This window comes from Kryptolebias marmoratus, linkage group LG1 (assembly GCF_001649575.2).
Source record: "Kryptolebias marmoratus isolate JLee-2015 linkage group LG1, ASM164957v2, whole genome shotgun sequence".
Lineage (NCBI taxonomy): Eukaryota > Metazoa > Chordata > Actinopteri > Cyprinodontiformes > Rivulidae > Kryptolebias > Kryptolebias marmoratus.
The window spans coordinates 33,922,343-33,933,953 of NC_051430.1; the positions used below are offsets into that span (position 1 = coordinate 33,922,343).

At 43.9% G+C, this 11,611-nt stretch overlaps 2 protein-coding genes across 4 annotated transcripts in view; one reads left to right on the plus strand and one right to left on the minus strand.

The window, feature by feature from the left end:
- samm50l (sorting and assembly machinery component 50 homolog, like) overlaps window positions 1-8,431 on the minus strand; it is a 9,225-nt gene extending 794 nt beyond the window's left edge. The window contains exons 1-14 of the mRNA XM_017439974.3: window positions 8,274-8,431; window positions 6,819-6,932; window positions 5,727-5,828; window positions 5,196-5,283; window positions 4,985-5,091; window positions 4,782-4,912; window positions 3,215-3,302; window positions 2,997-3,125; window positions 2,802-2,873; window positions 1,605-1,691; window positions 1,456-1,526; window positions 1,213-1,280; window positions 686-832; window positions 438-579 (exon numbers count right to left, since the gene is read on the minus strand). Of these exons, the coding sequence (XP_017295463.1) occupies window positions 438-579; window positions 686-832; window positions 1,213-1,280; window positions 1,456-1,526; window positions 1,605-1,691; window positions 2,802-2,873; window positions 2,997-3,125; window positions 3,215-3,302; window positions 4,782-4,912; window positions 4,985-5,091; window positions 5,196-5,283; window positions 5,727-5,828; window positions 6,819-6,932; window positions 8,274-8,294 (1,367 nt within the window). The 5' untranslated portion in view covers window positions 8,295-8,431. The remainder of the gene's footprint in view (window positions 1-437; window positions 580-685; window positions 833-1,212; window positions 1,281-1,455; window positions 1,527-1,604; window positions 1,692-2,801; window positions 2,874-2,996; window positions 3,126-3,214; window positions 3,303-4,781; window positions 4,913-4,984; window positions 5,092-5,195; window positions 5,284-5,726; window positions 5,829-6,818; window positions 6,933-8,273) is intronic.
- Window positions 8,432-10,967: 2,536 nt separating this feature from the next.
- Window positions 10,968-11,611, plus strand: part of scube1 (signal peptide, CUB domain, EGF-like 1) — an 81,519-nt gene continuing 80,875 nt past the window's right edge. For all 3 annotated transcript variants that reach the window (XM_017439978.3, XM_017439979.3, XM_017439980.3), the window contains exon 1: window positions 10,968-11,019. In XM_017439978.3, coding sequence (XP_017295467.1) covers window positions 10,998-11,019 — 22 coding nt within the window. In that variant the 5' untranslated portion in view covers window positions 10,968-10,997. The remainder of the gene's footprint in view (window positions 11,020-11,611) is intronic.

Genomic DNA, 11,611 nt, shown 5'->3' on the forward strand with positions numbered 1-11,611 from the left:
GGAGGAAACTGGTTTGCTGAAATCTTTGTGGGCAAATGTGAAGCATTAGCGCACATTTTGGCTTCGGTCGCTGCTCCTGCACGCTCCCGGCATTCTGATGTTAACAGGAAGTGACGTCACGTGTCTTCTTCCTGAGTTATTTGGGCTTATTTTGGATTCCACGCTACACAAACCCACAAAGAAGAGACTAGACCGCAGAAACGGTGGCGAATCACTTCAGAAACAATAAATATTGGGTTAAAGTTGCGGGAAAGGTGCGATTTTGTGGGGTTTGCTTGGTTTTGCGTTAATAGTTGCGATCGCAACATCGCAAAATCCTGGAGGGTCTGATTAAAGCTCAAATCACTCTTCCATTTATTTTATATTATGTGACGCATGTTAGAAGTTTTTGTTTTAACGCCGTGAAACAATAAATGGGCGATAAACGTAAATCGTACCTGTCGCCGCTCTGGACTCCCATCGGCACGCAGTAGTTGAGCTCCAGCCTGGCGATGTTCCCGAGCCGGAGCACGATGCCCGCGCCGTAGGACCAGCGGATACACTCTGCTAGTTTCTGAAGGTGCGCCTGGGGGCCGCTGCCTGCACCAGAACACCAGATTTTACAGTAGCCATGGTTAGGAACCCAGAAGGTGGGAGACAAATTCAGATCCATCAGTGGATTAAGTGTCGCATCGCCTCCACCCACCGTAGTTGAGGTTGCAGAGGTTGCCGGCGTTGAGGAAGAAGTGCATCCTGAAAAGGTCTCCGAAGCCTCCTTTGCCAGGTCGGAAGGGCAGAGGGGTGTAGAGGTGCAGGCCGCCCGCCCAGTAAGCCTCGCCACCCAGATAGTCACCTGGAACACGAAACGGAGGCGTCAGGCCTTCCTAACGACCTCTACGCCTTCGTGCAACCCCAAACCGAACCTCAGGAACTAAACAAACGGATCCGAGCCGTCTTCCTTCACCCATCGTTGGGAATCGGACCCCAACGTTGCATCGAAGTAGAGCGTAAAAGGCACAACAGTTCGATGAATGCAAACAATCAACAGCTTGGAGGTTCGTTACAAGCTCGGCTTTTATTTCCATAGATGTCTTCAAGAAAAAGATGACAAAAGATGCAGAGACATCAATAACTCAAAACCTACGAGAACCTTCAGCCTAAAGGTACATTTTAAAGCTATGATCAAGATTTCGAAATATTGAACTCACAATGATACGTTTATTTATTTATTACCTTCGCTTTGTGGCCCAATGCTGTACATCCCAAATCCTCTGACACTGGTGGGTCCTCCGAGGTAGAACCTGCACAAAACCAACCGCTTAATAATCCGCTAAGAGCAGTTTTACCTAAGAATAAATAAAATTACACATTTTGCATGTAAAGAAATCGAAACCCGGTTGATTAAAACGAAACTAAACGAGCTGCATTTGAAAGTAAAATGTAACCCGAATATGCGTTCAGGTCCACGAGGCTCACCTGTCGGCGATGCAGGACGGCTGCCCCCCGATGGGATAGAGCATGCCACCCCACAGAGACGCAGACAAGACCTGAGAGGTCAGAAAAATATTGGTTTATCCTCCAGAAGAGGGTCCAAAACATTAATAGTGAAGTAAAACTTGTCATACGGAGTCCCAGAATAGTCGCCTGTTAAGCTGCAGCTCGAAATCCTCTTTTAAAAAACTGGCATCTCCTCCAGTGTATCCGGCCAGTTCCTGCAGGGAAACAACAGACAGACAGACGTCAGGTGGTTTTATTTCATTAAAACGAGGAAGAAAGGGAATTCAAGTTGTAATTGTCGGTGCAAAAAAGGGCTCAATATGGAATCCATAAACATGCTAAATTTATTTATCAATCCCTCCAGGATTTCTCGGGGCGTTTTCCTAAAAGTTGCGATTTTTTTTTCACTAAAATCAATAAAAACCATAACTTTTAATATATAAACCAAAAATCCTTCCTAGTTTTGTAAGATAATTCCCAACAAACATTGACATTCTTAAAAGGTGCTTTATTTGAGAACTTTGATAGCTTCTAAACTGACATTCATGAGCATTTCTGGATTGTCCCTGGTCTGCAGCTCTCCTCACATGTTTTGCAGACACAAGTGTTTGTCGATGCGTTTATGTTCCATGATTACACTGCAGGACGTGCAAAACAGCTGCAGCTGGGGAGGAAACTGGTTTGCTGAAATCTTTGTGGGCAAATGTGAAGCATTAGCGCACATTTTGGCTTCGGTCGCTGCTCCTGCACGCTCCCGGCATTCTGATGTCAACAGGAAGTCACGTCACGTGTCTTCTTCCTGAGTTATTTGGGGTTATTTTGTATTCCACGCTACACAAACCCACAAAGAAGAGACTAGACCGCAGAAACGGTGGCGAATCACTTCAGAAACAATAAATATTGGGTTAAAGTTGCAGGAAAGTTGTGGCGTTTCGGGCAAAGTTGCAAAAAGTTGCGATTTCGCGGGGTTTGCTTGATTTTGTGTTAATAGTTGCGATCGCAACATCGAGAAATCCTGGAGGGTCTGATTTATATATATATATATATATATATATATATAATTATTTAAAAGAAGCTTTATTCCCTTCTTAACCTTCTTTAATCTGTAGTATTTCTGTAGAATTAATTGTATTCAAATTAAAAATCTAATTCCAGATTATAAGGCAACAAAATAAAAATACGAAGACGGATGAATACTATCGCACGGAAGTGTAAATCTGTAAGCTCTGTAAAAATGCTGACGCACTTTTCTTTCCTTTGTTTCTCGAATTTTGTATTTGGAAATGATGCAAATGTGAGAAAAACAAGCGCACGTTAACTCTGACCTGGTTGATGCGCAGTAAGGCACCTCGGCTGGGAAAGATGGCGGAATTCCTTGAATCGATCGACACTGTGTGCTGCGAACCAAACAAAACAGGGATTTGTTTTTGACAACTCCACACGTTCGTGGCAAATGTGGTAAAACGAAACAGGAAACAGGAAACAGGAAACAGGAAACAGGAAGCAGCTTCGCGTCATACTGAAAGGGCGGACTTCAGCGAGTGTCCGCTCTCCTCGCGCACGGCGAAGGAAGCGCTGCGCGCCAGGCAGCCCAGCTCCCGCCACACGGCCTCCCACTTCAGCGAGTGGTTGGTCACGCCGAGAGGAAACTGCAGGAAGCAGAACGGTGTCAGAGAACTGCAAGGCTCAGAAGCAGAACATTCGTTAGGCGTGACGATACGCGATCCCAGCCGCTTACGTTTAGCTCTGCAGACACGCCCCGGTCCGTCTCCTTTAAGGAGCTCCAAGGAAACTGCCCCGTTACTTTGTACATGTTGAGGGTGAGGCTGAAACGAAAGGCATTTCGTCCGGTAAGCATAGTCACAATGGCGCCACTCTGGCACGAGTTTCTCGTACAGCTACATGTTGGAAAATCACGCAGCTATGATGTCAAATCTAGGAAAGTGACTATAGTGGTATATCGACCTCCTATAGTGAGGCAGAACCTTGACTTGGCATATTTATCACAGTCAGGTGGTGAAAGGGTTGCAAGGTGCTGCTCATCGTAGCAAGAGTAGCGACAGGACGCAGCAGACACAGCAGCCACGCCTCAAAAAGCACTGCAGTAACTAGGAGCTCTGACGTCAAGGTGTGGGTGGGAAGGGGTCAAAGCCCAGGAATAAGGCCAGTGTGGCCGGTGCTACTCCAAATTCTCAACAACCGAGCAATTCCGGTTCAAAGTCGTGGATACACAGCCTCCGGTGTCACCGCGCCCTCCAACCAGGACTGAAGCGCCACGCTACCGTGACCATAAATCAACCGCAACTTCATTACAGGCGGCGTGGCAGAGCAGAGGTCAGCGCTGTCGCCTCACAACTACATACTCGCCAACATTTGGGAATGTCCATGTGGGACAATAGAACTTCCTGCTGTCTTTCAGCCACTTTGAAAAGCTTTCTTTCCTGCCTCCATCTTTATCTTTCTGCCTCTCCATCTTTAGCTCTCTGTTCTCTGCTGGGAGATTGACAGCTGTCAGTGCTTGGGGGAAGTGGGCGGGGCTTACGGTACGCTGCAGAATGAGCGCTTTCTCACATTTAGCCGCCAAAGTCACCAGATTTGTCGCTGGTCGCTTTAAAAAAATGCTAGAGGGATCTGAAAACTCGCTAAATATAGCGTTAAAGTGACAAAAAGGCCGTTTTCTTTGCATGAGAAATGCTAAGTGTGGCGTGTGAGGGCCAAATGCGTGACTTTTGGCTGTCCCGCACAGGGTGATGCGGGACAAGGGATGGGGGGGCTAAATGCGGGACAGTTGGCAGGTATGCAACTAGAAGGTTCATGTTCTCCTCGTGCACACATGGGTTTTTACCCACTGACCAAAAACACGCATGTTAGGTTCACTGATAACTTTAAAGTTATTTTTTTTCCCAAAAAAAAAAAAAATTGTACTATTTCTTAGTTTTCAGCTAATGTTCCATTGAGACAAAAATATGGATTTCTGAATTTGCAAATCAGTGCATTATGTTTTTAATTCATATTTTATACCACGACCTGACTTCTTTCGGAATCGGGGTTGGACAGTACGTTATTGTAGGCACATGGTCAAACTGTCTTAACAAGCAGAAATAATCCAATAAGCTGAGGTTTGTATCAGGCAAGAATATGCCGAGGAACTCATGATAATTTAGATCAAAATAAAATGCTGGGCTTTAGGCCTCTTAGAAGAGTGCTCTGTTTAATGGATTCCTGTGATGAACCGAAGTGACGCTTCAGGACTTCGAAGGAGCTGCCGTTCACAGTTTAAATGGGAACCTTCACTGCGGGCATACTTGCGTTCGAAATATCCAGGCTGGGGTTTGAAGAACGACAAACCGTAGGACGTCTCCTTCGTCCCGTACGAGAACTGGAAGGTGAGCTTCTCAGCTCGGCCGAACACGTTGGGCAGCTTCAGACCCAGGACCTGGAAGACATACGTCATGTATGTATCCGCGCGGTTTGAGGGCAACATATCTGCGGTTGTTTCTCCCCTCACCATGCTTCCTTCATTGTTGCCAACCATAGTGTTGTAACTTCCCGTTAGCCTTTTGATCTCTGTCACTTCAAAGGTGACGTCCAAACCATTGGGCAGGGCATCTGCGCCTGAGGAGAGGAGCGCGATCAATAAGAAGACGGAATATTTAGCCAAATTGTATCGTTATTTTTTTAATTACTCTGGGCACCGACAGATAAATGTTTCCAGTTACCTTCAGATGTATCGATGAGAACCTCCACTTCTTTGAAGATTCCCAGCCGAAGAAGCTTCTGTCTCGCGGCGTGAGCTCTCTTCATCACCTTAAAACAGAGTTTGGAACTTACCAAACGAGCGGCGGGTTGGCATATCTTACGTTGAGGCGCGTTCAAGACGCTCGCTGAACTCTTTCGCCCAAGGTGCGCCGATTCGCGTTGGTAAAAATGGTAGACCGATTGCGTCGGGCGTTCGAACGGATGCTACCAAAAGTTCGAATGCCAGAGGCTGTAAGAGGCCAAACCGGCAGGGTTCCTACACCATTTCCTAACTATTTCGGCAGAACTTTTCCATGTCTAAGCACAAACCGTTGAAGTAAATTTACGTGCTTTTCCTTTTTTCAGATAAGACTTAAGACTTCCTATGGGTCCAGGAGTGTTACACACTTCCTGTCTCCTTTTTAAGCTCTCTTGATTGCTTTGCATCGGAGAATTTTGGAATTTGATGGCGTCATTGAAAAACACTCCATAGTCAAATAAAAACTGCTTACATCGATAAGATTTTTGGCGTGGAAAACATCAGAGATCTCATAGCCGAGCAGATCCTCTTTGGTTCTCCCCAAACCTTGGATGTTGACATGCTGGACAACCACCTGGAATTTTAAAAAAAATGTCAGTGTCCCATTTAAAAATGCATTTTTTAGAGACTGCTGGAGAAGCAGTCAGGTGATTCCTGTCCCCGTCCATGAGACGTCTCCACCTGTCCTCAGGTATTTTGCCCCACTGCTCCAGCTGTCTCAGGTTCTCCAGATGTTTCAGCTCCTTCCACAGATGTTCAGCAGGATTTAGATCAGGGCTCAGAAGGACACTTCAAAACGGTCCAATGTTTGGTTCTGATCCATTCTTTGGTGTTTTCAGCTCATTATCCTGTTGGAGGACCTTTCACCTGTGACTCAGACCAACCTTTCTGACATTGAGCAGCACATTTAGCTCCAGAAGGCCTTGATAGTCTTGAGATTTAATCGTTTCCTGGACAGATTCAGGACCAGAACAGAACCGAGCCTCCTCTATGTCCCACAGCAGGGACGGTCTTCTTTTGTTGATATGCTTCAGAGCTGATGGGGACAGTTTTGTCTCATCTGTCCAAAGGACATTCTCCCAGAAGGTGTCAGATGGTGCCCACCTCAGTTGTCTTCCATTCAGTCCACTTTGTCTCAAACAGACTGAAGGTGTGATCTGACACTGATGACCTTTGACCTCGGAAGTTGTTCTGGGCTCTTTGGTTACCGCTTGTATTTATCTATATTCATACTACTCTGTCTTTAGCTTTCTGTGTGTTACACCATGATCCCAAACAGCCCTGTGACTACCTGTCACCCTTTAAACAGGCAGACTGATGAAGACACCTGTGTCCCCCTGTGGTCAAATTAGTTTCAAGCTTTTCTAAGGGGGCGTTTTTTGGCAAGGCCAATTTCTTTTTTTTTTTTACTTTTATTACTTGTTGTCAGTTTCACATTATTTCTGTGGGGTTTTCTTTCTTGTCTGTAGGGGAGTTAAGTAATCTTTTATAATTATTTACTTGACAAATATTTTGTATATACGTGATTTTGCACGAGGTCCCAAGTAACACCACTAATACTCACGTCTTTGTTTTCCAGAACCTCCTGCTTGGACTCTTGTTCTTGTTCTGGAAGCTGGATCAGGTCATCGGGGTTCACGCCGAAATCTCGGCCATGCATCGGGAGTGGATCCAGACTCTACACCAAAAAAAAAAAAACCACAGGAAAACTGAAGAGCAACATAGAAAATGGGGCGTTTTTTTGTACGGCAGTCAACTTCAGCTTAATTTAGAGGCTTTATGTTATCATGGACTTCCTGAACATTTAAGATAAATCCATCCATCCATGACCCAACAAGCGATACACACCTAAGTATGCAGGCTGCTTCTAGAAAAGAACGGGCCAGCGTGGTACCCTTCCTGTTCCAACATGGCAGCACACCAGGGCACAAAGCAAGGTCCATAAAGACATGGATGAGTGAGTTTGGTGAGGAAGAACTTGACTTGAGTTCTGACCTCAACCTTAAAGAACACGTTGGGACAAATTAAAGCAGCTTCTGAGTGTCTGAGCTCACAAATGCGCTTCTGGAAGAATGGTCAAAAATTCCCATGAACCCACTCTTAAACCCAGAAGAATTAAAAGCTGGTGGGCCAACATCCAGATTGACCTAGGGACAACTTCGGACCCAGTGTTCCAAATTTCAAGAGCTAAACCTATCACAGAAACCTTCGTGTTTCTGGCGATAGGGTCCCCTAAAGTCAAAGTGGGAGACTCCACCAAGGATGGGCTAAGATTACTGGTGGGACTTCCAGATCCAGACTGACAAACAGGTGATGGTTAACCAACCGGAACAGAAGAAAGCAGCGGTGATGGATGTAGCAGTCCCGAGCGACTGAAACATCAGGATGGAGAAGCGTGAAAAGCTCGAGAAACCGTTTCCAAGTTGTGGAGAGTCGAGGCCACAGCGGTACCAGAGGTCATCGGACCCCCAAACTGGAAGAGTGGCTCCAGCAGATCCCGGGAAGAACCTCGGAGATCTCTGTCCAGAAGAGCGCAGTCCAAGGGACAGCGAAGATACCGCTAAAATATGTTATTTTTAGGGGAAGAAATCTTTTAACGACTGTCAAAAATTTACATTTAACTCAAGCAAACGTTGTCATGTTTTGTTAAATTGAAAAAATACATATTGGCCAAAACAAATCTGTGTCCCACTTGTCAACGTCTAGTTTCACTTTTAGCTAAGACCAAAGTGGGTTGCCACCATCTACAGCAGGTAAGATATTAACTGTTCAGGAATTTTATGACAGAGTTTTTGGTCGTTTCTTTCTGCAACAGAAAATAATGAATAACGGAGGAAAAGAAGCGAAACACAATTTAGTGCCTTGCAGTTTGATTAGCACGTTGGCTTGGTTAAACCTTGATTTATGCAGAATAAATCAACTCGTTTATTAGCTTAATGGTCATCGAGTACACACCTTTAGGGAGGTCAAGGCACGAAATGCGCCTTTAATGCGAGCTGAAGTGATAGTTTCGGTTTACCTTCGCATGTACGGTCCCCATGGTGACTACCCGCTCCTAAAAACCTCTTCTTCCTCTCAACAGAGGGAGAAAACGGAGAAAACAGCAGCTACTGACTCCGGTAGCAAACCCCCTTCAAGGGAGACGCCATGACAGTTGCCGAGGTGTAGTGCTGCGTTCACGTACCACCTCGTAATGTGCAGCGTTCACTTCAACTGCGGCGTTCCACAGCCAGTAAAAATTCTATATTCAGTAAAAAATAAACAAAATAAAAAAATAAAGATGTTAGTGTGTACATAATTTTGATTTAGCCGTGATGGGGGAAAAATTACACGGCGAAACGCGACCACGTCACGAATTTTCCATTTTTATATTCAAGGAAAGTGAATAAAAATAAAATAATCGGAAGTTATATAGTTATATTGAAGAAACAAACAAACAAAGCTAAAAATGGCTTCGACATTCAAGTTAAATATTAATGCCGAAATACATGCGATACAATCTAAATTCGGAGCGGCAACCGTAACAAATCCTATGTTCCGAAAGGCATCACTTTTTAAACAAATATGTAATGACAGGAACTGTCCAGCAGATGGCAGTAATTACCTTCGCTGTTTTTATATAAATATATATATATATATATATATATATATATATATATATATATATATATATATATATATATATATATATATATACAGTTGTCATCAAAATTATTCATACCCCTGTTCATTTTTGTGATATTCTTTATTTTTGTGAAGAAATTAATGCTTTTTCCAAGTTTGTATATGATTGCTAAATGAACAACAACTTAGAGAGTGACATCAAAACATAATTCAAGAAACTTTTTCGTTTCATGAGTATATAATAAATTAATTTACAAAAAAGCCATGTTCAAAATTATTCATACCCTGGCCCAATGTCTTTCTTTAATAGTCAATAGTGTAGCCTTTGTTTTTATGACTGCTTCGAGACGATTCTTGCGCACGAATGAAATATGTGTGAGGATGCAGCAACTTAAAGAATAATCAGAGCCTAAGTAGCCCAAAAAGTTTGGACTTCTACTGATTTCAATGTTTCTGCCAGTTAGGCTACAGTTTCCTTGTCTTCCACTTCAAGAAATCCAGAGCCATGTCAATTCCATCTACAAAGGGGCATTCCAACTCTGACATTCCAACTTTTTGAGTTGAAATGAAAAACACCAATCACCATGTAATGAGTTAACTTGGTTAATGTTATTCCCAGATCCAAACCCGGGCTTCCAAATCAAATGGAACGTGAATTTCCGACTTTAGTGGACAATCCAGTTGAGAATTCCAGCTAGAAAGATAAGAGGGTACAGAAATAAAACCTATACCTCTTTATCTTGGAAGTTCAATCAAATTTTCCCAGTTATGAGGAGCTTTAAAGATATCTGAGTTGTGAAAAACGATTGAATAGAGACTTTTATTCTTATTTTTCTTTCTTTGTTTTAGAACAGTAGTCAAAATAATGAGATGAATATAAGAACATAAACTAATAAATGAATTTATTCTAGTTATTCTAGTCTAAACGATTCCCCTTCTCGGCTTCTTTACCAACTTTTGCCGGCTGAAATAAAGGGATAATCTGGTCACTTTTTAGTCAATGTTCTGTCTAATAGTTATCAGTAGTTATTAGAGCACAGAGGATGGAGAAAGAGGCAAAAGTCATCATCCAGGCTAAGCCAAACAAGTGCCTATTAATTGTTTTTCAGGCTCATAAAACTCTTTCTCAAAACCAATCCCACATGAGCTACTGAATGTTCCTCGAGGGCCACCGTCCTGCAGGTTTTCCTTGTTTCTCTGCTCCAACACACCTGATCTGAATCAATGGGTGATTAACAGGCTTCTGCAGAACATGAAGAGGTGATTTAACCTCTGATTCAGGTGTGTTGGAGCAGGGAAACAAGGAAAACATGCAGGATGGTGGCTCTCCAGGACCAGGATTGGACACCCCTGCCTTAAAGGGAAGGCTGAAGTTTGCATCTTGAACCACTAACCACAAATTTTCCAACTTGTGTTGCAAGGGAGAAACTGATGGGAAGGAACACCGTCCCGTTTTTTTTTTTGTCCATGTCCACCTCATGCCCTCCCAAAATGAAAGGATTCTAACAGGTACACCGCTTCCTGGTTTGGATTTCTAATTTAATATTCAATTTGAAGTCATACTTCTACAATAAAACTCTAAAATAAAGTTAAATGGGAATTAATTTCCGGCCCACTGAGCTGCCTGCAGTTCCGTCCACAGCCAGCAGGGGGACAAGAACACGAATGGTGACCCGTCCTGCCAGTAGCTGTAACTACGTATAAAACTGGGAACGAATCACCCAAAAAGCCATTTTAAATTCTACAAATGTCCATACCCCACAGAAAAAAGGGATTCTTTTTGAATTCTTTGTTTGGAGGAACCCCTATCTACTGTTTTTCAAATTTTATTTATCACTTTGTAATAGCTAAGGCTAAACATCATTTCTCAAGTTAAACTGATTTCTGTAGCCATCACTGTCTGACAAGTTTTTTATTTTTATTTTTTTTTGGGTGGGAGGGGTGGTTTGGAGCCCTGCGGGGTGCCCCCAGTTGGGTCCCAGGAGCTCCTTTTATCTGTGCGCCCTTCATGACGCAACTCAGACAAACCAATCAGAACCCTCCAACCTCCTCCTCCGTGCCCCCCACCCCCCACCCCAAAACGGTCCTCCTCCTCCTCCTCCTGAAGGCTCGCAGGGTGATGGGGAATGTCGGGCTCGCAGGTAAGAAGGGGGCTCCCCGTTTTGCGCTCGCGCCGCGCCGGACCCGATCGCCTGGCTTCCGCTTCGGCTTCACCGGCACTGATGGGGAAGGCGGGTGTCAGTCTGGCACACATGTCCCTGTGAGACTTTATATATATATATATATATATATATATATATATATATATATATATATATATAAGAACCTTAAAGCCACGTGAAGCCTCTTTAAACTTTCCACCAACATATTGACACAAGCTGCTTTATTTGCTTTCATCTCCGACGCTTTGACGGATGGAGAGGATCTCAGCTTTTAAAGCCTTTTGGATTCAATTTGGCCATTTAGTAAATCCCATTTTGATCATCAGGCTAAAAGCTCAGTTTTACACCTTTGTTTTGTTTGTGTGTGTGTGTGTGTGTGTGTGTGTGAGTCCAGTGGAACTTGTGTTTGCTGCGCCAGATTCGGGCGCAAAAACCGCAGCCTGATCTCCAGGTTTGCGCGCTCATTTGACATTTGAAGGCTGTCTGTTTTCATATATCACCATATGGTGGGGGGAGGCAGCAGGGGCCCCCAGTTTTGACCCCTGCAGCAGGACATTGTTCTGGCTTGGGA